We start from the raw sequence: 21,747 nt of genomic DNA, 5'->3' as shown, positions 1-21,747 counted from the left end.
GGCGTCGTCACCACGATATTCTTCACCACTTTGGTCAAACTCTATGTGTTCTTCTTCAAAGCCACTATCCACTTCTACCGCAACCTCACCGTGCGAAGTCTAGCAAAAATAACCTTCTACGAATCCATTTGCCATTACGTGCATCTCAACATCCACTGGCAGGTGCATCACTGTGTTACGACATCTATCACATGGACAACACATCTTCACATTGCCCTTACTCTTCATATCAGCTACCGCGAAATCATAAAATGTGGCCCATTTTGCTACCCAAGAAGCAACATTCTCTCCTCATACATCCAACCATGGAGAGATGAGCTACAAAAGCATAGAAGAAATTGAAGCAATCGGTCGTAAATTACATCACCGGCCGGGAGGCAGACAGTGGGCAGTGGGAGTTGGGGCACGGGGGGGGGGGGGATTAATGGGGATCGGGCAAATTAATGGGGATCGAGACCCAGTACTGCCGGCGGCTACTGCGGGAGAGAGCCGGAGGGGAGAGGAAGATGGGGCAGAGAGAAGTGGGCGGGGGCCAACCGGCCGGCGCCACGCCTGCCGCGCGCGCAGGGGAGAGAATGGGCCGGGGGCAGGGACTAGAGGAAGAAGAAGGGGAGGAAGGAGAAGTAGGATGGCCGGGGAGAGGAAGGAGAAGAGGATGGGACAGAGAGAAGGACGGGGCCAGCGGCCGGCCGGCCGGCGGCGCCGGCCGCCTAGCGGCCGCGCGCAAGAGTACATCCGGGGGAGAGGGGGCCAGGCCGGGCAGAGGAAGAAGAAGGGGAGGAAGGAGAAGAGAGGAGGGCCGGGGGAGGAAGAGAGGAGATTTACCTGGTGGCCGGCGGCGCCATTCCGCGGCGCGGTAGAGCTCCGCCGTGAGGAGGAGTATGGCGGCCACAGCTGGTCGGGGAAGACGCGCAGCGCGCGACCAGCAGCGGCCGCTGGGCCTATTTATACGGCAAACCTATCAGTGTCGGTCACAATGTAGAACCCGCCACTGATACTATCGAACCATCAGTGTCGTGTCTAGAGATGAAGCACGCCACTGATAGACCACCTATCAGTGTCGGTTCAACCCAATAAACCACCACTAATAACCACCGCCACTGATACCTGGCTATCAGTGGCGGTTTCTGTTCCGACCGTCACTAATGGTGACCCGTGGGACGAGACAAGGGAGCGCGGTCGGTCCATCAGTGGTGTGTGTTGTTGTACCCGCCACTGATAGTTATCTATCAGTGTCGTGTGAGAGGCACACGACACTAATGGGGGTCGCGTATAGTCTGTTTTGTACTAGTGTCCTATGTGGGGCTAAAGGATTGGTTAGCTAGTTTCATTTGATTTTTGTCTTTGGTAACCACTTTGGTTATCATGCTGTACAGTTTCCTTTTTGTTTTTAAAAAAATCGCAATGATATGATCAGACGGTTGTGACCGTCGACTTAGAGATAATTATTTCCGAGTCACCTTAGAAATATCAAACCATTATTTGAAAAAGCCTCCGTCGTATATATGAAAAAGGAGTCTATTATTTAACAAAAATGCTCCTACAATTCACAAGGATAAATTATTCCCATATGTCAACCTAGATGTGTTAAAAATTGCCCGTGATTGCATTCCAGCCTCGATCCTTCAAAGCTAGATGTGTTAAAAAAAGTCCAGTGAGTACCGATGAGTTGTCCGCTAGCTAACTCCGTCGCTCTTGGGACTGAGAGACCTCCTTGTCACTGGTCCAGCCGTCATGGCCTTGTCGAGCTTAATTCGATCCCCATAATCATTCATGGCTGTGGCCGGCCGTGGCCCGGATGGCTCGGGGGCCACACGTACCTACGGCGCACTGTATGGCATCATGGGCAAAGCTAGCCATAGTTAGCAGCTCAGAATTAAAGGTGACAAAGCCAGCTTGGGGCATGTGGATTGAGCTTAGCTAGCCAATACGCCGCTGGTTAAGATGGCCTGATCGCCGGCATTATTGCGAGGCATCAAGCTTGCAGTTGCAAGTGACGTGATAGCATCGGGCCCGGCCGGCCGGCCTCATAACCGCCTGCACCACCACTACGGCGTGCCCGGCCGTCAGATCGCTAGACCTGATCAAGATTAGATCCTCTCCTGGATTTAGCCACGGAAAGAGCATACACTGGGGTCGTCTCAGCTCACTGTGAAGCGCCCAGCTGGCTCTCGCATTGTTTGTCGGTCATGTCACGAGACTACGCAATAATGAATGAATCAACTTAAGATGGGAAGCCAACGCTACCGTTTCTCCGATTGATACCCTCACAAATTTGTTTTACTTTAGTCTATACTCGCACAAATTTGTTGGAGCTAATTAACTGCAACATCGTGAGGCCATCGATCGATCATATCTATCTCAATCGGAAGTTGCAGTCACAGGCAAGTGGGTAATGCAACATCAGTGTCCTATATGAGAGAAGCTATAGCCTATAGATCTAGAGCAATGGTGGGGAGGGTGCGAGCAAGCGACTTGTGACAATACAGGATGAGCTACTCCAAAAGCGAAATTTGGTCCAGGATACCATCTTGGCCCCCATGCTAGATGCTACTCTCTCCTCCAGCTGCCATCGCATGTGATATTCAAAGGCCCACCGCCCGTACTTGAATTGGGCTGGTTGTGAGTCGCGTCGCCCACTCCAGGATTTTGCTTGCCCAGCTTTTTCTACGCTAGTTTTATTTTGTTTACATTAATTTGCATTCCAAGTTTGTAATGCAGATGATTAAACCCATGAATATCCCCTTGGGAGCGACTCCCACTCCAGGATTTTGCTTGGCCAGATTCGGCGAGCGAGCTTCTAGTGTAATGGCCAGAGGCTCTAGTAGCATCCTTTGGTTTTTGATTCGACACCCCTTAGGAGCGAATTTCACGCTGTAGGCTTAAAAAGAAAATCGGTTTTGCTATTTCTTATGCGATTGAGAAATAACTATTTCTTAGTCGATGATAACAACCTTTTGACTCTATCATTGAGATTCATGTAAGACTAATGTAGCTCTGATGGACAAAATTAAAATCTTCATTGGATGCCTACGATTGTCGACTGAGAAATAACTATTTTTAGGCGACCGAGAAATAAACACTCCCTAAAAAAATCCCCTCGTATGTCCCATACTAAACACATGTCTAAGACTGGTTTTGATCTCACGTGGCGCCACGGTATCGCTATGTATGGGTGGGGCATGAGGTTCCGGAATTTTCTAAACCTGTGTGAGTAGTTCTTCTTCTTTAACCTAAACCCTGTGGGAGGTCTTTCCCCCGGCGGTTAAACCCATGAATATTTACTAATTGAAAAGAAACAATATGGTTCAGAACGACGGCGAACCAGATGTATAGACTTGTAAATTTAAAAAGGCTTCTTCTAAATTTCCGTAGCAGTGCTCAAGACTGGAATCAACAAACTCAATCATTTCATATTTCAGACCACCCCAGCCGAACGCGCGCGTGTAGCATTTTGCCGTGCGCAACCCATCAGTGCGTAACATGTTAGAGTGACAATTTCCGTAGATCTGACGCATCCTGATTGGGGGCGCCCAAACCAATATGGTTAGCGGGCCCCTGTCGCGCTGCGCTATAAAAGAGGTGGGAGGCCGGGGCACGCACCACGAAGTTCGCTGCGTTTGCCACCGACCCAACCGACATCCCCTACCGATCTAGGGTTGCGCAGAGGCGACGGGAAGCTCCGTCCATGCCGTCGCCCCCCGCCGTCTCTCCCTCGCCGCCGCTCGCCATCATGTCGTCCACTGCCGCATCGTCAAGCCAGGGAGAAGGTACTCTTCCCCTTCCGTCTCTCTCTCTCTCTCTCTCTCTCTCTCTTTCTGTTCTCGTCCCGAATCCACTACTCGAACCACAGAAAAGCTGTCCCTACCCCGGTTGATCTACACCTAGTGATCCTACAGTTTTCGCATTGGTATCAAAGCCAGAGTTCTAGGATTGTAGATCCGTCGGAAAAAAGAAAGAAAAAGGAGAAAAGAAGATCAAAATGAAAAAGAAAAACCCTAACTCCAACAGAAACTCACCGAGGATGGGTCGGCTGGGGATGGCGCCGCCGTGCGCCGTCGTTTGGGCCCCATCGCCGGCAAAGAGGCGGCCGCCGCTGAGCCCCTTGACGGCAACGCGCGCACCTTCGGGTGCACGCGCGCGCCGGCAAGGGGGCCAGTGGGCACTGCAAGCTTTACACAGAAGGAGGTAGGGGAAAAGAAAGACCGCGCGGCCTCGCCGTCGCAGGGGGAGGAGAAGGCCAGCAGGCGCGGCGCGCGCCGCCGGGCGGCTCCGGCCGACAGCATCCTCCCGCTGCCCTCGCCAAAGAAAAGAAAGAAGGAGATTGGGGGGGGGGGGGGAGCAGCCGGCGGTACGCAAGCACACCGCCGAGCGGCTCTGGCCGAAAAGATCTCCCCGCCGCCGCCGCCGCCATAGAGAGGAGACCAGGAGGGTTTCGGTCTGGCTAGGGTTTCGGCCGGTGGGTCTTTGACCCGGGCGGAAATCGCTCCTAGCCGTCCGATTCGATCGGACGGCTGAGGAAGAGGCTGGCATGGCTGCCCCGCCTGGCGGGCTGCGTGCGCGCTAGTGGGCCGTTGGGCCGCCACGCGGGCTGAGCTAGCGCTAAAGTGGGCCGAGCAATGGCAGCCCAACACGACAGAAAGCGACACGAGAGCGAGCAGGCTATGGGCCATGCGCAGTTTTGGGCTCAAAAGTTTTTCTTTTTATTCACAGAAGCATCTATTTACTGTATATATATATATTTAGTTTTGCTATTTTTGTTCTAATTTTTATCCTATTCAAACTGAACCAACGAGATGTTTGTTTTAGAAAATAGTAAGTGCAATATGATGCTTCTGAAAAGTATAAAATTACGAATGTTGTTCATAGTTTCCGCTGGAAATAGTTTATAAGTGTTGTTTAAATTAAAAGAGCGTGATTAAAAGTGTTTTATGTTAATTATGATCGTGTTATTTTTCCTTGACCAATGTCATTAATAGCATGATCATAATTAATAGTTAAAGTGTGCATTTAATTCTATTTTCAGGCCAACGGTGATATAGATTAAATTGCACAAACAGTTGTATGAATTAATTTTGACCAACGTTGGATTAATGCATGCAATTGTTGTTATCTTCTCACGTCATTGTGGTTTCAGGAGGGTACTACTTAATGGGATGCCTCAAGGATGTACCAACCCTTAGGGGTGACAACTACACTGAGTGGAGAAAGAAAGTTGACCTGGTCTTTGTTTGTGCCGAGGTGGACTGGGTGGTTGACACTCCACAGCCACCAAAGCCTACAGAGCTAGTCAGGGATGTAAAAGATGATGATGCTACTTGGGAGAAAAAGAAGAGGGAGTATGCTCCATTGGAGATGTCATACACCCTCGAGAACAAAACGTGGCTCACCGCCAATAAAAAGTGCATGGCTTTTATAAAGAACACAATTGAGCACGCTGTTGTGTGTTCAATTGCAGAGTGTGCTTCCGTAGGAGAGTATTTTGAAAAGATAAAGAGCCAGTTCACTGGTTCTTCAAAGATATATGCTACCCAGCTGCTGAAGCAGCTGGTGACAGAAAAGTACACAGGAGGAGAACATGGCATAAGAGAGCATATCCTCAAGATGAGCAACATGGCTTCTAAGTTGAAGCCCATGGATGCTGATCTAGAGATTAAACCTGCAATGCTTGTTCATTTGGTAGGGCTTCATTGCCAAAAGAGTTTGACAGTTTTGTTGTCAACTACAATATGCAACCAGAGCGGTGGGATATTGAAACGACTATAGCCATGTGTGTGCAAGAAGATGACAGAATTAAATCCTCATATGGTGGTTCCCTGAACTATGTGAGGGATAATAAGAAAAAGAACTTTGCTCGAGGCAATCAAAGTTCTCCTTCAAAGCCACATGGTAAAGCTCCCACGCAACATCAGCAACAGCAAAAGACTTTTCCAGTGGACAAAGATACATGCCTCCACCGTAAGAAGACCGGGCATTACAAGAAAAATTGCTTGGAATGGCTAAAGTCAATCATGGCAAAGAATGGTATAAACTCCATTTCCTTTGTAATTGAATCCTTGTATACACAGTTTTCGAAATCTACTTGGTGGATTGCCTCTGGTGCAACTGTTCATGTTGCAAATTCTTTACAGGGATTCCTTTCGACGCGGACTACGCAAAGAAACGAAAGATGCATTGAAGTTGCAAATGGAGTCCAAGCGGATGTAGAAGCTGTCGGAGACATCTCCTTGGAGCTTCCGATGGATTCACGATCCTGCTTAGAGATGTGTTTTATGTTCCTTCATTACACAGAAACTTGATTAGTGTATCACGTTTGGACAAAGTTGATTACGAATGTCATTTTGGACATGGCAAGTGTGCCATATGGTTTAATAATGATTGTGTGGGTGTTGCCTTCCTTCACAATGAGCTTTATTTATTATCCATACGTGAAAAAGTACATTCTGTGTGTAAAGTGAATGAACATGTTGCCGCGTCGGAGAAAGTATAAAAGAAAAGAAAGAGGACTAATGAATCATCAAAATTATGGTACTGTTGTTTATGCCATATTTCGAGGGGAAGAATAGAAAGACTTGTTAAAACATAAATTCTTCCTCCATTAGAGTTCTTAGAAATAGAGCAATGCGTAGATTGCATTAAAGGAAAGTATGTAAAACAAATTAAAAGGGTGCAATACGCAGCACCAGCACACTAGAAATCGACCATTTCCTGTGAAAAGTGTGGATGGTTATGATTCGTTCATAACATTCACAGACGATAAATCCCGTTATGGTTACATTTATCCAATAAAAGAAAGGTCAGAAGCGTTGGATAAATTTAAAATATTCAAGGCTGAAGTTGAAAATCAACATGATAAAAAGATAACGATAGTAAGATACGACCATGGGGGGGGGGGGGGGAGTACTACGGTCGGCACACCCCATATGGCCAAGTCCCTGCACCTTTTGCAAGGTTCCTATAGGAGACTGGAATAGTTGCCCAGTATTCAATGCCGGGCGCGCCTCAGCAAAATAGAGTAGCTGAAAGGCATAACCTTACCCTTATGGATATGGTGCGCAGTATGATGAGTTATTCCACATTACCATTGAGATTGTGGATGGAGACATTAAAAACCGCCATTCACATTCTCAATAGAGTGCCAAGCAAGTCGGTGCCCAAAACACCATACGAGCTGTGGACAGTAAGAGTGCCCTCTCTACAACACCTGCGGGTGTGGGGGAGCCCAGCTGAGGCCAAAGTATTTAACCCAAATATTGCAAAATTGGATACCAAAGCAGTAAGTTGCCATTTCATTGGCTACCCTGAAAGATCAAAAAGTTTTCGTTTCTATTGTCCAGACAGATACACAAAGTTTGTGGAAACGAGACACGCCGTCTTCTTAGAGGACGAAATGATGAAGGGGAGCACGGTAGCTCGGAAAGTTGATCTTGAAGAGAAGAGGGTGCATGCACCTAATCCGATGACTCAGGAGTCATTCTTTTCACTACCTGTTGTTGTCGCACCGACAATCCCTGAGATTGTGGTACCAACACCTGTTGCAACTCCACACATGGCAACAATGAGTGAAGGTCCAGAACCTGTCCGTCAGGAGCCGAGTCAACCCATTGCTGCACATGAAAGGGAGGTGCAGCAGCCTGAACATGCGCCACATGTAGAGACGTAGAACGTGCCAGAAATTGAGGCCCTTAGAAGGTCTCGAATAGTTAAAAAGTCAGCCATTCCAAAAAATTATGAAGTTTATAATACAGAAAGAGTTTATATGGAGAATGATTCCACTTCATATGAAGAAGCCATGAGTAGTTCTCACTCATCGAAGTGGCTGGAGGCCATGGAAGATGAGATGAAATCGATGAGTTCCAACGAAGTTGGGACTTAGAGGAAATTCCTAAAGGAGCCAAAACGGTAGGCTGTAAATGGGTTTACAAAACCAAATATGACTCTAGAGGGAATATAGAAAAATAGAAAGCACGGCTCATGGCAAAAAGATTTACACAAAGAGAAGGAATAAATTACAATACGACATTTTCACCAGTCTCATGCAAAGATTCCTTCATAATAATAATGGCACTAGTGGCGCATTTTGATTTAGAGCTACATCAGATGGATGTAAAGACTGCATTTCTAAATGGGGATTTAGAAGAAAAGGTCTACATGAAACAACCCAAGAGTTTTATCATGGAAGGCACGAAAAACATGGGATGCCGCCTAAAGAAATCCATTTATGGATTAAAGCAAGCCTCTAGACAGTGATATCTAAAGTTTAATGAGACTATTAAGAAATTTGGGTTTAAAGAAAATGTTGAGGACAACTGCATTTATGCAAAGTTTAAAAGTGAGAAATACATTGTCCTAATCTTGCATGTGGATGATATCTTGCTTGCTAGCAGTGATGTCAGTTTACTACTAGAAACAAAGAAATTTTTGTCCTCCAATTTTGATATGAAAGATTTTGGTAAAGCGTCATATGTCTTGGGCATAGAAATTCATTGAGATAGGAAAAATGTGGTTCTAGGACTATCGCAAAAGGCATATTTAGAAAAGATTCTAAAGAAATACAATATGCATGCGAGCAATTTCCACACCTGCTCTTATAGTCAAGTGTGACGGTTTTGGGAAATTTCAATGTCCCAAAAGTCAATATGAGATCGATTAAGTGAAAGCGGTTCCATATGCTTCGGCTGTTGGAAGCCTACAGTATGCACAAATGTGCACTCGCCATGACTTAGCTTTTATCACCGGGATATTCGGTAGATATCAAGAAAATCCAGGCATAGAGCACTGGAAAATGGTAAAGAAAGCATTGCGTTATGCGCAAGGCACAAAAGACCTCATGATAACATATATAAGATCTGATTTCCTAGAGATAAAAGGGTATTCAGATGCAGACTTTGCGGGAGACAGAGATGATAGAAAATCCACATCTGGATATGTATTCACTCTCGCAGGCAGAAATGATAGACTTTGCGGGGCCATTTCGTGGAGAAGCTCCAAACAGTCAATAGTTGCATCATCCACGATGTATGTAGAATTTATAGCATGTTATGAGGCCACGGGGCAGGCGATATGGTTAAAGAAATTTATACCCGACTTAAAAGTAGTGGATTGTATTGACAAACCACTAAAGATGTACTGCGATAATCAGCCCGGAGTGTTTTATACTCACAACAACAAGTCGAGTAATGATACCAAACCAATAGAGATAAAGTATTATGTTGTGAAAGATAAAATTCAGGATCACACTATAAGTCTCGAGCATATAAGGACAAAAGATATGCTTGCGGATCCGCTTACGAAAGGCCTACCACCCAGTGTGTTCAAGAAACACTTAGCCGGCTTGGGTTTAAGAGAAAGCCTATGATTCCTGGATAAAGAATGACCCGAAAATAAACAGAATTTGTTTCAACACGTAAAGGTATGTTGTAGCTGTCTGATTCTATCGGCAATTGAGCTGAGACGATGAAACATGCTCTACATACTAATTGGTGGTGAAACGAGTAAAGCAAAAGGTATACAGTTAAAAAAAAAGTTGAGATCAAGGGGGACAATGTTAGAGTGATCTCCTAGCCGTGTGGGCACAACGGCCCATCGGGCCTAGATCTGATGCGCCCTGATCGGGGGCGTCCAACCCAATATGGTTGGCGGGCCCTTGTCGCGCTGCGCTATATAAAGAGGTGGGAGACCGGGGCACGCACCACGAGATTAGCTGCGTTTGCCACCGACCCCACCGACATCCCCTACCGATCTAGGGTTGCGCAGAGGTGACGGGAAGCTCCGTCCACGCCGTCGCCCCCCGCCATCTCTCCCTCGCCGCCGCTCACCGTCATGTCGTCCACTGCCGCGTCGTCAAGCCAGGGAGAAGATACTCTTTCCCTTCCATCTCTCTCTCTCTTTCTTCATGTTCTCGTCCCGAATCCACTACTCGAACCACAGAAAAACTATCCCTACCCTTGTTGATCTACACCTAGTGGTCCTACAGTTTTTCACATAACATCCCTCCTAGTAGCGGCCACTTTTCTGCAAACGATGACACTATAGTAAAGTTCCGTTCTGTCACATACGACATATGAACAGTAACGTAAACTGACAAAATTCCGTACTACTACTGCTACTCCTCCGGTCCTCCCCTTCAGGCCCGCCCAGCGCGCTACCGTCCTCGCTTGTAAATCACAATGATGTAAATGGTGGCCAAAAGGGAGCACAGTGCACTACCTGTTGCCGCCCCAAACCGAGCTCATTTTTGGGCCCGACCTGTCCCCAACGCCCCTAGGCCAGGCCAACACAAACCTCCAAACGGCCGGGTAACCCAAACCCGAAACCCGGCTTCGATCGTCCACTGATCCACCCTATATAAATCGCCTGGACGCAGCTCCATCTGCACACACACAACCATAGCTAGCTAGCCAGTAGCAAGAACTGCAGATACTACACATAACACATATGGCTTCTTTGGCGGCGGCGACGATGGAGCAGGAGTGGTCTGGGAGCGTGGCGTCGGCGGTGCCGGGGGTCACCGCGGACGAGGCGTGGGAGCTGCTGTCCGATTTCCTGGCGTTCCACCGGTGGCACCCGCGTGTGGCCAAGTGCCGGCGCGTCGGCGTGTCCGGGGCCGGCCCGCGCGCGCCCGGGTGCGTGCGCTACTGCGAGGGCGAGCCGCCCCGCGGCGACGGCGCTGCCGACTGGGCGCACGAGACGCTCCTGGAGCACGACGCCGCGCGCCGCCGCCTCCGCTACGAGATGAACGACAACAACATGGGCTTCCGCAGGTTCTTCGCCACGTTCGGCGTCGTCGAGCCCGTGGACGCGCCGGGAGCGGCGGGGTGCGAGCTGCGGTGGGAGTTCGAGTGCGAGCCCGTGGACGGGACGGCGAAGGAGGCGCTCGCGGCGCGGCTGCAGGCCGGGCTCGACGGCATGGCGCGCCGGGTCCAGGAGGCCGTGCCGTCGCCTCTCACAGCAGCGGACGCGCCCGGCGCCGTGGCGCCGCTCGAAGCGGCTGGCGATCTCAAGCTGGGAACGTCCATTGCTGTCTGAGACTCTGAGGTGGTCCAGGCTAGGTGGAGTACGTGGCCCCGGTTTTAATATGATTCTCGAATGTTGCTTCAAATAAGCTTATCGGATTCTAATTTATACTCCGTATCAGATATTCGATGCATTTGTATGCGTTTCCATGATCACATACGCACAGCTGCACTATGATGGTGTGTTATATTACGTTTCTTTTTTGAGGAATGTTATATTACGTTTCTGCTCCTGCTGGTAATAACCGATACAGTTTTTTAGTTAAAGGCAAGTCGACGTGTTTGTCCGTTAGGTAGATATTAATCCAATGGCAGCACAAAAGAAGAGAGTTGGGCTGACATTCAAATTTTAATACAATGTGTGTTGATTGAGATTTAAGATTTTTCTAAAAATTAGGCGTCTGAGATATAGCCACACACGTTTTCGGTTTTGTATATAGAAGTGGAAATGGATACGAAAGCCCTGAACACAAAAAGGAAACCAATTACTGTTGGAAACAAATACATAATAGATAAGGTACGAAAAACACGGTATGGAATTGAATGTTTCCCGAACGCAAAACTCATGCGGCATAGATAGGGCGTCGAACAGGCGGAGGACAGGCACGCGAAGAAAACGAGCGTTGATGTGCAGGTGAAGAGATCACAGAGGGGATTTAGGAGAGTTATTAAGTATTAAGGGTTGATTGTGGTGTTGATGTTGATGGAATTGAGGTAGAGTGGACCAAAAGTAAACTAAATCAAAATTCCACATGTACGGACACAGAAAATTCCGTTCTCACAACAGTTATGTCAAAAATCGCCCTTCTATTCCCATTTCTATTTCTGCAAATTAAATTTGGTTTTCATATTCCCTGTCCGTTTTCATTTTTTCGGGAAACAGACGAAAAGTTCCGCTCCTTCTTGGCACTATTGGAGACCATTTTATCAAGTGCTTATGCACTGAGAAATTTGCATTTCAATGGGGTAGTATTTTTAGTCCAATCAATTTGTATTGCCCCGTGTACTCTGAGGCACAGCCGTATATATTTTTCTCCTAGTTTATGTATCTATATCTGTTGTTGTTCTAGAAAACAACAGGAGTACGGGATGCCAATGTTCGACGGCACAAATGTGATAATAGTATGTAGCGGGTGTACGCCGGTCTTATAGCGAAGGTCGCCGTATACTTTGGACAAGTTGACGCGTCAATATTTTTTGAATAGATTCGGTCGACTCTGCGGGTACGACTTAGTCCTATGTTAGGAGAGTCTTCGAGGGGGTCGTTAGCCAAGTGTTTGAGCCGAACTCGTCTTCCCAAATCACCTATGGCGAGAGATCTCTAGGGGCCGCCTCGGACTTGGGCCGAACTTGTCTTCCCGAGTAGCGAGGTTGGGATACCCTCGATACTCTAACCCGATCCCTCTACTTCGAGTCGGGGTCGTACTAGACGGCTCGGAACCTCGAAACTAGATTTCCCAAGTCGAGTCCCCGAGGTCGAGTCGAGACTAGGCTCGACCCGAGCACTCGAGAGCGAACTCCTTAGGTTGCTCTAGGCCTCTCCCCTTTGATCTTATTCCAATGGAGTGTGAATGATACATGTCCCCATGAAAGGGTTTTATAACCGAGGGGTCCATGACAAAAGACCATGGCTACCCTTTGGGGAGAAGGAAAGTGAGGGTAAAGTGGTAAATCCACCCCTAGAGTTTTCTTGGCCCCTACTCTAGCTCCTTTGACCATGGCATGGGAGGTTTAACCCTTTGACTCCTTTGACCGGTGCTTAGTTGGCATGGCTATGCTTTGTTGGCAATTTGACCGGTCTTTGGGATTTGTTGACTTGGTCGTCGCCACATAGGATTATGGCCCGGCCCAAGTAAAGATTTTATTATATTACAACAGTAGCCCCCTTGAGCCGGAGGCATTGAGAATGCTTCCGGGTCAACTTCGATGTTGGCGGCGTGCTGAGATTCTCTTCCGATACCTGGAGCGCAACTCTCCTCCGGGCGAGCCACCGGCTAGGGAGGTTTCACGAGGAAAACCGGCCTAGGTTGGCTTGTTGCACAAAACTTGTGGTTTTGTGAATCTTGGCGCATCCCAAGGGGTCCTAGGGATTTTTTGTGCGGAAAATTAGGGCCTCAAAATCTTCGGCATGGAGAACCACCGGCTAGGTTAGTTTCTCGACGAGAAACCAAGCATAGGTGGGTTCCTTTGCGAGGCTTCGCCGGTCGTGAAGTCTATTTCCGAAGGAACAAATATTTTTGAGGTCTTCTTTCTAAAAAACCAAGGCCACGGAGGCCTTTCTGGCGAAGTTTGGAGATCGGGGGGCTTCTTTTGCAGGAGGATTAAGCTGCCGTTTTTTTTTTCGAACTTCTGGCTTTCCGAGGACCCCGGCTCGAAATTTCAGAGCCACCAAGGGGCCGCCCGTGATTTTCCAAGTGTTGAGGGTCTTTTCTGCGAAAATCCTCTACGTGGGCGCGCGGGCGGGCGTTTGGGCCGTACCCGGCTTTGTGGGCCTTCTCGAGCGCGCGGGCTGTGTCCAACCAGGCCCGGGAAGCTCCCCCTTTTTTTTACGGCTGCTAACTGGGCCGAGGCCCACCCGACCCGACCGGCCTGCGTAACGGTTCAGGGGTAAGTGGCTCTGATTGGACGGTCGTGGATGTGCCAAACCCCTAGATCCGACAGACGCGGCTCATCTTCTTCCTGCGTACGGGCGGAAAAGACGTTGCCTTTCTTTCCTCTTTCGTCGGAGGGGGCATGACTGACGCCGGTGACCCAAGGCCTGGCCAGGACGGCGCGGACCGGTCCCGGGAGACCGAACGACCGCCCCCTGCGCCCGCCTTTGCTTCCTTTTTGCTTTTCCTTCTTTGTTTTTTGTCTTGGAGCTGGACAAAGCCTGCCATGGCCGGCGACGTGTCGACCCGTGGGTGGCTAGGCCCGGACGCCGAGGAGGGCCGTTCAGCCTATAAAATGGGGCTGTGGGAGGCTTGGGAGGCCACGCCCACTCCCGTTTCCTCCCCTTCCGGTGCCGAAGACGAGCTCGGCGGTACCCGAAGGAAGGGACGGGACCGGTGGCGACTAGGGGCTCCTTGGGAGCGCGTGGGCCGTCCAGGAGGTTGCCCAGCGCGCCGCAGGTTTTGAAGATTGTCAAGTCTTCGTGGGGTCGAGCTTCCACCGGGCGCCGGGCTTTGAGCACTGCTGACGCTGCTTGCAGTTCGAGCCGCGTCGTGGTGGTGCTCGAGCGTTCCTGTGTCCCTGTGGAGGTAAGCCGCGGCCGAGAGTCCCTCCTTGTCGTCGAGGACGCCGTTAGCGCAGGGGTTTGCGCGTCGCGGGGTGTGTAGTTGGGAGCCGATGGCCTCGGTCATTCCGTCGAATACCTGGCGGGCGCGACCCGAGCGGCGCGAGAGTGTGGCCAGGGCGCCGCGGGTGCCGTGCGGGGGCGTGACGAGTGCGGGTTGCAATGGTGCGGGGGCCGTCGTGGGCGCGACCGGTGCGCGTGCGTGGCACGCCGGGCGCGGCAAGGGCGCGTCGCACGCATTGCACAGGGCGTCGGGCGTGCTCGACGAGGGCGTGCGAGGTGCGGGGTGATGGAGTTCGGGATACGTCGGGCACAGCTAGGGTGTCGACATCTGCGGAGCGCAGCCGGGGTGAGCTCCGGACGTCGGTCATTTGGTCGAGCACCCCGTGTGCCGCTTCCTGGCTTCCTCCCCTCCCCTTCTTTTTGTTTTTTTTACTGGGTTGGATCGGTAGCTGGGCCGCGGGCCGTTGACGGTTTTCGGGAACTAAGGCCCCTCCCTTCTTTGTGCATCCTGGCCGGCGGACGCGCATGCGGCCTAAGGCCCACTCCCTTGTAGGCCGAGGTCCCCCAAGGCTCAGCGGGCCATGGGCTTTGCGGGAGCTGGGCTCTCATTTTTTTTTGGTGGCGGTTGTGCATGGCCTTGTGACGTGGATTTTCCCTAGTTGCTTCCTTAGGAATTTTTGCAACTTGTACTGATCCTTTGGCATCTTTTTGTAGGCGAGATGGTGGGATCCGACGTGGAGAGTCACGCAGGCGCCAGCGGGAGCGTCGAGAGGGAGGCTTCCCACGCGAGCAGGGGCGAGGTGCGGACGTCGGGAGGCAAGCCACCGAGGTCGAAGAAGGTCACCTGCCCGGAGAGAGGACCTCGGCCTGAGCCGTTTCCGGCCGTGCCAGGACAGGTTCCCGACATTCTTCCGGCGTCGGTGACGACCAAGAAAGACTTGTCGGACCTTGTGGAGGCGGGCTACTTCTGCAAGGGCCTTGCCTCGCTTCCAGACCAGGGTGAGCTTTGACTGGAGCCGCAGAGGCGTCGGGGGCACATCGTCGTGTTCACCAGCTGGTTCCATGCCGGACTGTGCTTGCCTGTGCACCCGTTCTTGCTGGAGTTCTTGGATACCTATGGTATCGAGTTGGCGCAGTTGCTTCCTTCGGCGATCCTGCGCCTTAACCTGTTCAGGTGGCTTTGCGAGACCGCTTTGAGGGAGCCTCCAATCATGAGGTTGTTCTTATTGCTGTTCACTGTCCACGTGGAGGAGTGTCGCACCCCCGACGAGAGCACTTGGAGTGCTTTTGGGTTGGTCGCTGTGAGGCTCCGTCCTGGCTTCCACGACGACTTCCCCTTGATGCCGGCGAAGAGCGCGGTGCGCCTGTTCGACGGGTGGGACTCGCAGTGGTTTTTCCTCGATGTTTCGGAGATGAGCTTGCGTCACTCCGGTAGGCTCCCTCGACATTCTGGGCCTGGGGGGCTTCGGGATGTCGTCCGTCCCATGGGCACGTCCTTGGTCGAGGAGTGGGAGCTTGCCGGGATCAAGTCGGCTTGTTCGGACCGTAGCTTCCGTGACCTTCTCGAGGAGATGGTGATGGCAGGCCGCTTCATGATGAGGGCGCGACCACAAGCGGAGCTGGGGATCCCCTTGGCCTTTCGTCACCCACGCTGCGCGGCTAAGCGTGAGTTTCTTGATACTTGAGTCGTTGCTTCAAGTATTCTTGTTTGCTTGACACTAGCCCTGGCTAATGCTTGTGCTTGTTTTTGAGCGGCTTTTTCTCGAGAGAAGGCGGCCGAGTGGGCTTCCTAGATGGTCGGGCCGTACAACTCGGTGGAGCATCGGGCCTACGTCGATACCATCAGCGAGGGAGGATGCCACAACGTCGTGGCGGCGTGCTTCGACGACTCGGTACCGATGCGCCCAGATCCCCAGTTCGGGAAGCTCATCAAGGCCGGCGAGCGGTACTCTCGTCTTGCGACTCTGTCGATGATTGCTGTTGGTTCTCACCTCAGAGATACTTGTGGGAAGGTGAAGCCTCAGGTTGTGCTTGGGTTGGGTGTGCCGGTGGCCCCAATGCCCAAGATCCCTCGTCCTCCGAGTTCACGCAAGAGAAAGGCTCCTTCTCCTGACCTAGCCGACGTGGCTGAGTCGAGGTCTCCCTTGAGAGAGTCCATGGACATGCACCGAGCCGGGAAGATCGACATTCAGAAGATCCTGCCTCCGTCGCCTCACGAGCGTGCGGTTTTCTCCCAAAGGACCGGGCTTCAGCTTGTGGTGATACCTCCTCGGAAGCCAGCGGCGCGCGTGTTCTGGTGTTCTCTTTGGCTCGTGGGCCTGTCGAGGAGGAGCTTCCTGCCACTAGTGAGTGCGCGCGTGTTGAGCCTTTTAATTCCCTTTCGGGAATGTTCTTACAGGGTTCTCTTGTCTTGTTTCAGGTACGGGGCCTGCGGCGCCTGATGCTCCCGATGCCTAGCCCTCGATTCCGGAGGAGGGAGAGGTGCTTCCGAGGACCGAGGGAGGAGTGAGAGACCCGCTCGAGGCGTTAGAGCTTGTGTGTCTGCTTTCCTCGTCTCCCTTCTTGCTAGGTCCATTTTGCCGGCCAGCAACCATGATTTTTCTTCCTTTGCCAGGTGAGAGGCTTGGTTGAGGCTGTGGGCACTCTTCCCGCTCTTAAGGCCCAGCTTGGGGTGCTTTCGGCGGCCTTGGATGCCGAGACATCGAAGGCTACCCTTCCCCTGAGTGAGTTGGCTTCGGAGAAGGCGTGGCGGGAGGCCGTCGAGACTGAGCTTTCCCGGGTGTCGACGGAGCTTGCGGCCATGGAGGCGAGGGCTCACCTGGCCGAGGAGGGCCAGAAGGATGCGATCGCGAAGACCCGTCGTGCCGAGGAGGACTTGGTGGTGGCCAGCCTCAACGTGGAGCACGCTCGAGCGGAGGTCGCCTCCCTCAAGGCGGAGTCGGAGGACGCCAGATTTGGACCGGTGTTTGCCCCTCGTGCCTGCGCCCCCTTGGACAGCCGTCCGAAGGTGGTTTCGCTCCTGCTCGCCCAGGCTTCGGAGATTCGAGAGATGCTACTTTGTTTGAAATGCTCCCCTCAGCCAGATCTTCCCCCGTGTCGTACGACGGATGAGGCAAGTAGGGTGCTCACTTCACAGGTGGAGCTTCTTGAGCCCGCCGTGAAGAGGTGCCTTCTGAGTACGGGTGCTCGACTTGTTTCGTTGGCAGTCGCGGCTGTCCTGGACGGCGGTGCCGGGACGAGCGGTCTAGAGGGTGAGATGATTCACGAGGCGAAGAAGTTTCTGGCGGACCAGGGAGCTCCTCTTCGCGCTCTGGCTCGACGTTTCGTGTGCTGCCTTGAGCCTGCTCTTCAGGAGAGTGACGGTGGGGCTTGAGTCTTGTTGCCTTTTGAGGCGACAAGGTACCCCAGCTGCTTACTTATGCGATGTTGCATATCCACTTATGAAATAGTCTCATGACTTGCATGTTCTAGGTTTAGACATAGAGGTTGTAAGGCAACTTTTTTGATGTGCTTTATGGTTTGCTATGTAGTCAACATTGTCGGAAATGTCAACTTAGCTCGGCATGTATTTTCTTATGTTTTCACCATGTAGCCAACATTATCGGAAATGTTAACTTGGCTCAACATGTGTTCTTTGGAGTACTCTATTTCCTTCTCGGCGAAGTACTATATTTTCTTAGTTTATACAGCTCGCGATCGTTCGCTATGATCACACTTTCGCGTAATCAATTGCTGTCGCCGTTGGAATATGACTTGGCTTCGGTGTCTTAGGCCATGGTTACAAGCCATGGATCCTAGTACCCTGGTGAGGGTCGCTATCGATATGCCGGTAGTGATCCGGACATTTTGACCTGCCGTTCAGGGAAATTCATGCGGAATTTCTCCTCTTCGGACTTCAGGAAGCTATGCTTTCCCGCGATTATTATGGAGCCTTAACTCGGTTACTATCATGCAGACTCGTGCGCGACGTCTCGCGCGCGGGTAGCATGGTTCTCCGAGGTAAGTAAACTCATGCATAACTCGCTTATTACGGTTCTCCTTAAATGCGTTTTAAGGAGCTTCCGGCCCTCGGGGGACTTGGTTCTACTTGGCGGATGGCCTCGAGGCACGCTAGGATCCACCAAGGAACGGGTGGCTGGTGGCGACTTATGTCCGAAGACATTTTTAGGTCATGCCTGAGCCAACGTAGGCCCTTCGGCGTCCCTTGGTGAGCGGCACTAGGGCAGCAACTCGGTTTTGGGGATCGTCCCTTCGTGACATTGCTGCTCGACGGGGTTCCCTTTACGACGGTGGGCCGTATGAGTGTCTCGTGTCACTCTTTATCAAGGACTCGTTTTTATTGATCCCTCGCTTGCTTGTCTTAAGGTATGGCCCGATGGGCACTTACAAGCCTTATATAGATGTGGCCTCGTTGGTGCTTATGATCCCTCGAAGTTTCGTAGGGAAGTGGCCGGTTGGGCGCTGATAGTCTTCTTTCGGGAGTGGCGAGGGTATCCTTGAGGTTCCTCCTTAGGCGTAGAAACGCCGGAGTTTGTCGCCGTTCCAGGCATGGACGAGGTTTTTCCCCTCCATGTTCTCGAGGTGGTATGCACCATTGCCCAATACCGTGGCGATGCGGTATGGTCCGTCCCATTTAGGGTCGAGTTTGCGCTGGAGTTTTTGGTCGACGTTCTTTTTCAGCACGAGGTCTCCTTGGGAGAAAGCTCGTTCTCGCACCCTCGTGTTGTAGAAGCGTGCGGCGCTCTGCTCGTAGATGGCGTGCCTCATGAGGGCTTTGTCACGAGCTTCTTCCACAAGATCGACGGCCGTCTTGTGATGCTCTTCATTTTCGATGAAGCCGAGTGGAGTTGCTTCTTGGAGTCTTTCAACCCGAGGTGAGCGGAACTCTACCTCGGCGGGAAGAACTGCTTCGGCGCCATACACCAAAGAGAATGGTGTTCGGCTCGTGGAACGGCTTACGGAGGTGCGTATGCCCCAAACCACGCTGGCGAGTTCGTCCCCCCATGCTCCTCTTGCCTTGCTGGCCGTGTGTTCTACCCTTCGGCTTATCCCTTGGAGGATTAGTCCATTGGCTCTCTCGCATGCGTTGTTGCTCTTGGGGTAGGCCACGGATGCGAAGTGCAGCTTGATCTCGAGGTATTCACAGAATTTAATGAATTCCGCACGGTCGAACTGCTTGCCGTTGTCCACGGTTAGCTCTCGTGGGACACCATATCGACATACGATGTTTTCCCAGAAAAAATTCTGGATGGCCTGTGACGTGATCTTGCCGAGTGGCGCAGCTTCTATCCATTTGGAGAAGTAATCAATCGTCGCCACGAGGTATTTGCAGCCCCCGATGCATGCGGGGAAAGGCCCGAGAAGGTCCATTCCCCAGCGTGCAAATGGCCAAGTTATTGGGATATTCTTCAGGGTCGTCACCAGCGCGTGGATTGACTTAACCATTTTTTTGGCAAGCTTCGCATCTTCGCAATATTGCACCATGGTGGGTCAATAGAATCCCTGTCATAAAGCCTTCGCCGTGGTGGCTCTTGGTGCAAGATGATGGCCGCATATTTCGGAGTGGATCTCCTGGATGAGCTTAGCCCCCTTATCGGGGATTATGCATTTGAATAGCGCGGCCGCACCCTTCTTGTAAAGGATGCCGTCGAGGAGGACGTACATCTTTGCTTTTGCAAGCAAAGTTTTGGCGTTTGGGCCTCCCGCCTCTTCATCCACCTCTCCTTTGAAGGCGCGGATAATTGATGTCATCCAAGAGGGTGGATTGTCGATGACCATGCCGGTCTTTGAAGTTTCGTCAGAGTCATTGGCTTCTTCTCCTATGGATGGGGCGCGGATCACCTCAAAGAATGCGCCGGGTGCCAGAGGTTCCTTGGAACCGGCCGTTCAGGCCAATCTATCGGCAAGGTGATTTTCTCCTCATGGGATGCGTCGTGCCTCCATGCCCAGGAAGTACCGTTCCACCTTGCAAACTTCTTCAATATACTTCTTCATCCTTTCATCAAGGCATTGATATGACCTGTCCATTTGGTTTATCACCAGCTGGGAGTCACCTTGAATGAGAAGGCATCGAACACCCATGGCCTTAGCCAACCGGAGTCCGAGAAGGAGTGCTTCGTACTCCGCCATGTTGTTGGTTGCGTTGAAGTCGAGGTGGGCGGCGTACTCTAGGATCTTCCCTTCGGGTCTGATGAGTACGACTCCAGCCCCAGCACCGTTGAGGCGCTTGGAGCCGTCGAACCTCATTATCCAATGTGGTTCTGGGGGCCCGGCTCTAGGCGACGTCTCTTCGGGCGGGGCTTGCGGCGCATGCCACTCGGCCACGAAGTTGGCGAGGACCTAAGATTTTATAGCCATTCTCGCGGTAAGCTCCAGCGAGAAGGGATCTAGTTCCGTTGCCCATTTGGCGATTCTCCCGGTGGCTTCCTTGTTGCCGAAGACTTCTCTGAGGGGCAACGTTGTCGGCACCATGATGGTGTGGCCCATGAAGTAATAACGGAGCTTTCGAGAGGCCATGAGGAGGGCGTACGCGATCTTTTCGATCTGTGCGTATCGACCCTTTGCTCCTCCCAAAGCTTCGCTCACGTAATACACCGGGCATTGCAACCCATCTTCTTCCTTCACGAGGGCTACACTCACGGTGACCGGAGTCGCGGCGAGGTACAGGAGCAAAGGTTCTCCCTGCTTCGGGGTCGTGAGGAGTGGAGGAGTCGACAAATAGGTTTTGAGTTCCTCGAAGGCCCTTTGAGCTTCGTCAGTCCACTCAAAGTTGTTGAGGCCCTTCAGGACTTTGAAAAAAGGAAGACCCTTCTCGGCTGATCGGGCGACGAATCGTCCTAATGCCGCCATCCTCCTTGCTAGGCGCTGGACATCTTTGATGGAGCGAGGAGGCTCCATCTCTAGGATGGCCCAGATTTTTTCCGGGTTGGCCTCGATCCCCCGTTGGGAGACGAGGAAACCCAAGAGTTTTCCTCCTCGAACTCCGAACGCGCTCTTCTCGGGATTGAGCTTCACGCCGTATTTGCGGAGGTTGTTGAAGGTTTGTTGCAGGTCTTCGGGATGGGTACTCACCGCTTGACTCTTGAGGACGGCGTCATCAACATGGACTTCTGTGTTTCTCCCCAATTGCCCTTTGACGATAAGGCTGACGAGGCATTGGAAGGTCGCACCAGCGTTTCTCAATCCAAAAGGCATTCTGCGATAGCAGAAGGTGCCAATGGGAGTGATGAAGCTGGTCTTCTCTTAGTCTTCCTTGGCCATGTGGACTTGGTGATACCCTGAATAGGCGTCCAAGAAGCTTAACCTCTCGCATCCCGCTGTGGAGTCGACTAGCTGGTCGATCCGCGGGAGAGGGTAGTCGTCCTTGGGGCATGCCTTGTTCAGGTCGGTGAAGTCGACACACATCCGCCACTTGCCGTTTGCTTTCTTCACCAAGACCGGATTGGCCAACCACTC

The 21,747-nt window shown here is 51.7% G+C and overlaps 1 protein-coding gene across 1 annotated transcript; it reads left to right on the top strand.

The window, feature by feature from the left end:
- Positions 1–10,365: 10,365 nt before the first annotated feature.
- LOC100837864 (lachrymatory-factor synthase) lies at positions 10,366–11,276 on the top strand. Its single transcript, XM_003566394.4, has one exon. The coding sequence runs from the start codon at positions 10,438–10,440 to the stop codon at positions 11,026–11,028; it is 591 nt and encodes a 196-aa protein (XP_003566442.2). The 5' UTR covers positions 10,366–10,437; the 3' UTR covers positions 11,029–11,276.
- The last annotated feature ends 10,471 nt before the right edge of the window (positions 11,277–21,747 follow it).

This window comes from Brachypodium distachyon, chromosome 2 (genome assembly GCF_000005505.3).
Source record: "Brachypodium distachyon strain Bd21 chromosome 2, Brachypodium_distachyon_v3.0, whole genome shotgun sequence".
NCBI lineage: Eukaryota > Viridiplantae > Streptophyta > Magnoliopsida > Poales > Poaceae > Brachypodium > Brachypodium distachyon.
Note: the sequence above shows the minus strand (reverse complement) of the source record. Positions and strands in the feature narration are given on the sequence as shown.

Bases quoted from the DNA above. Each gene is read 5' to 3' on its own strand.
- LOC100837864 (XM_003566394.4), top strand. From the start codon at position 10,438: ATGGCTTCTTTGGCGGCGGCGACGATGGAGCAGGAGTGGTCTGGGAGC.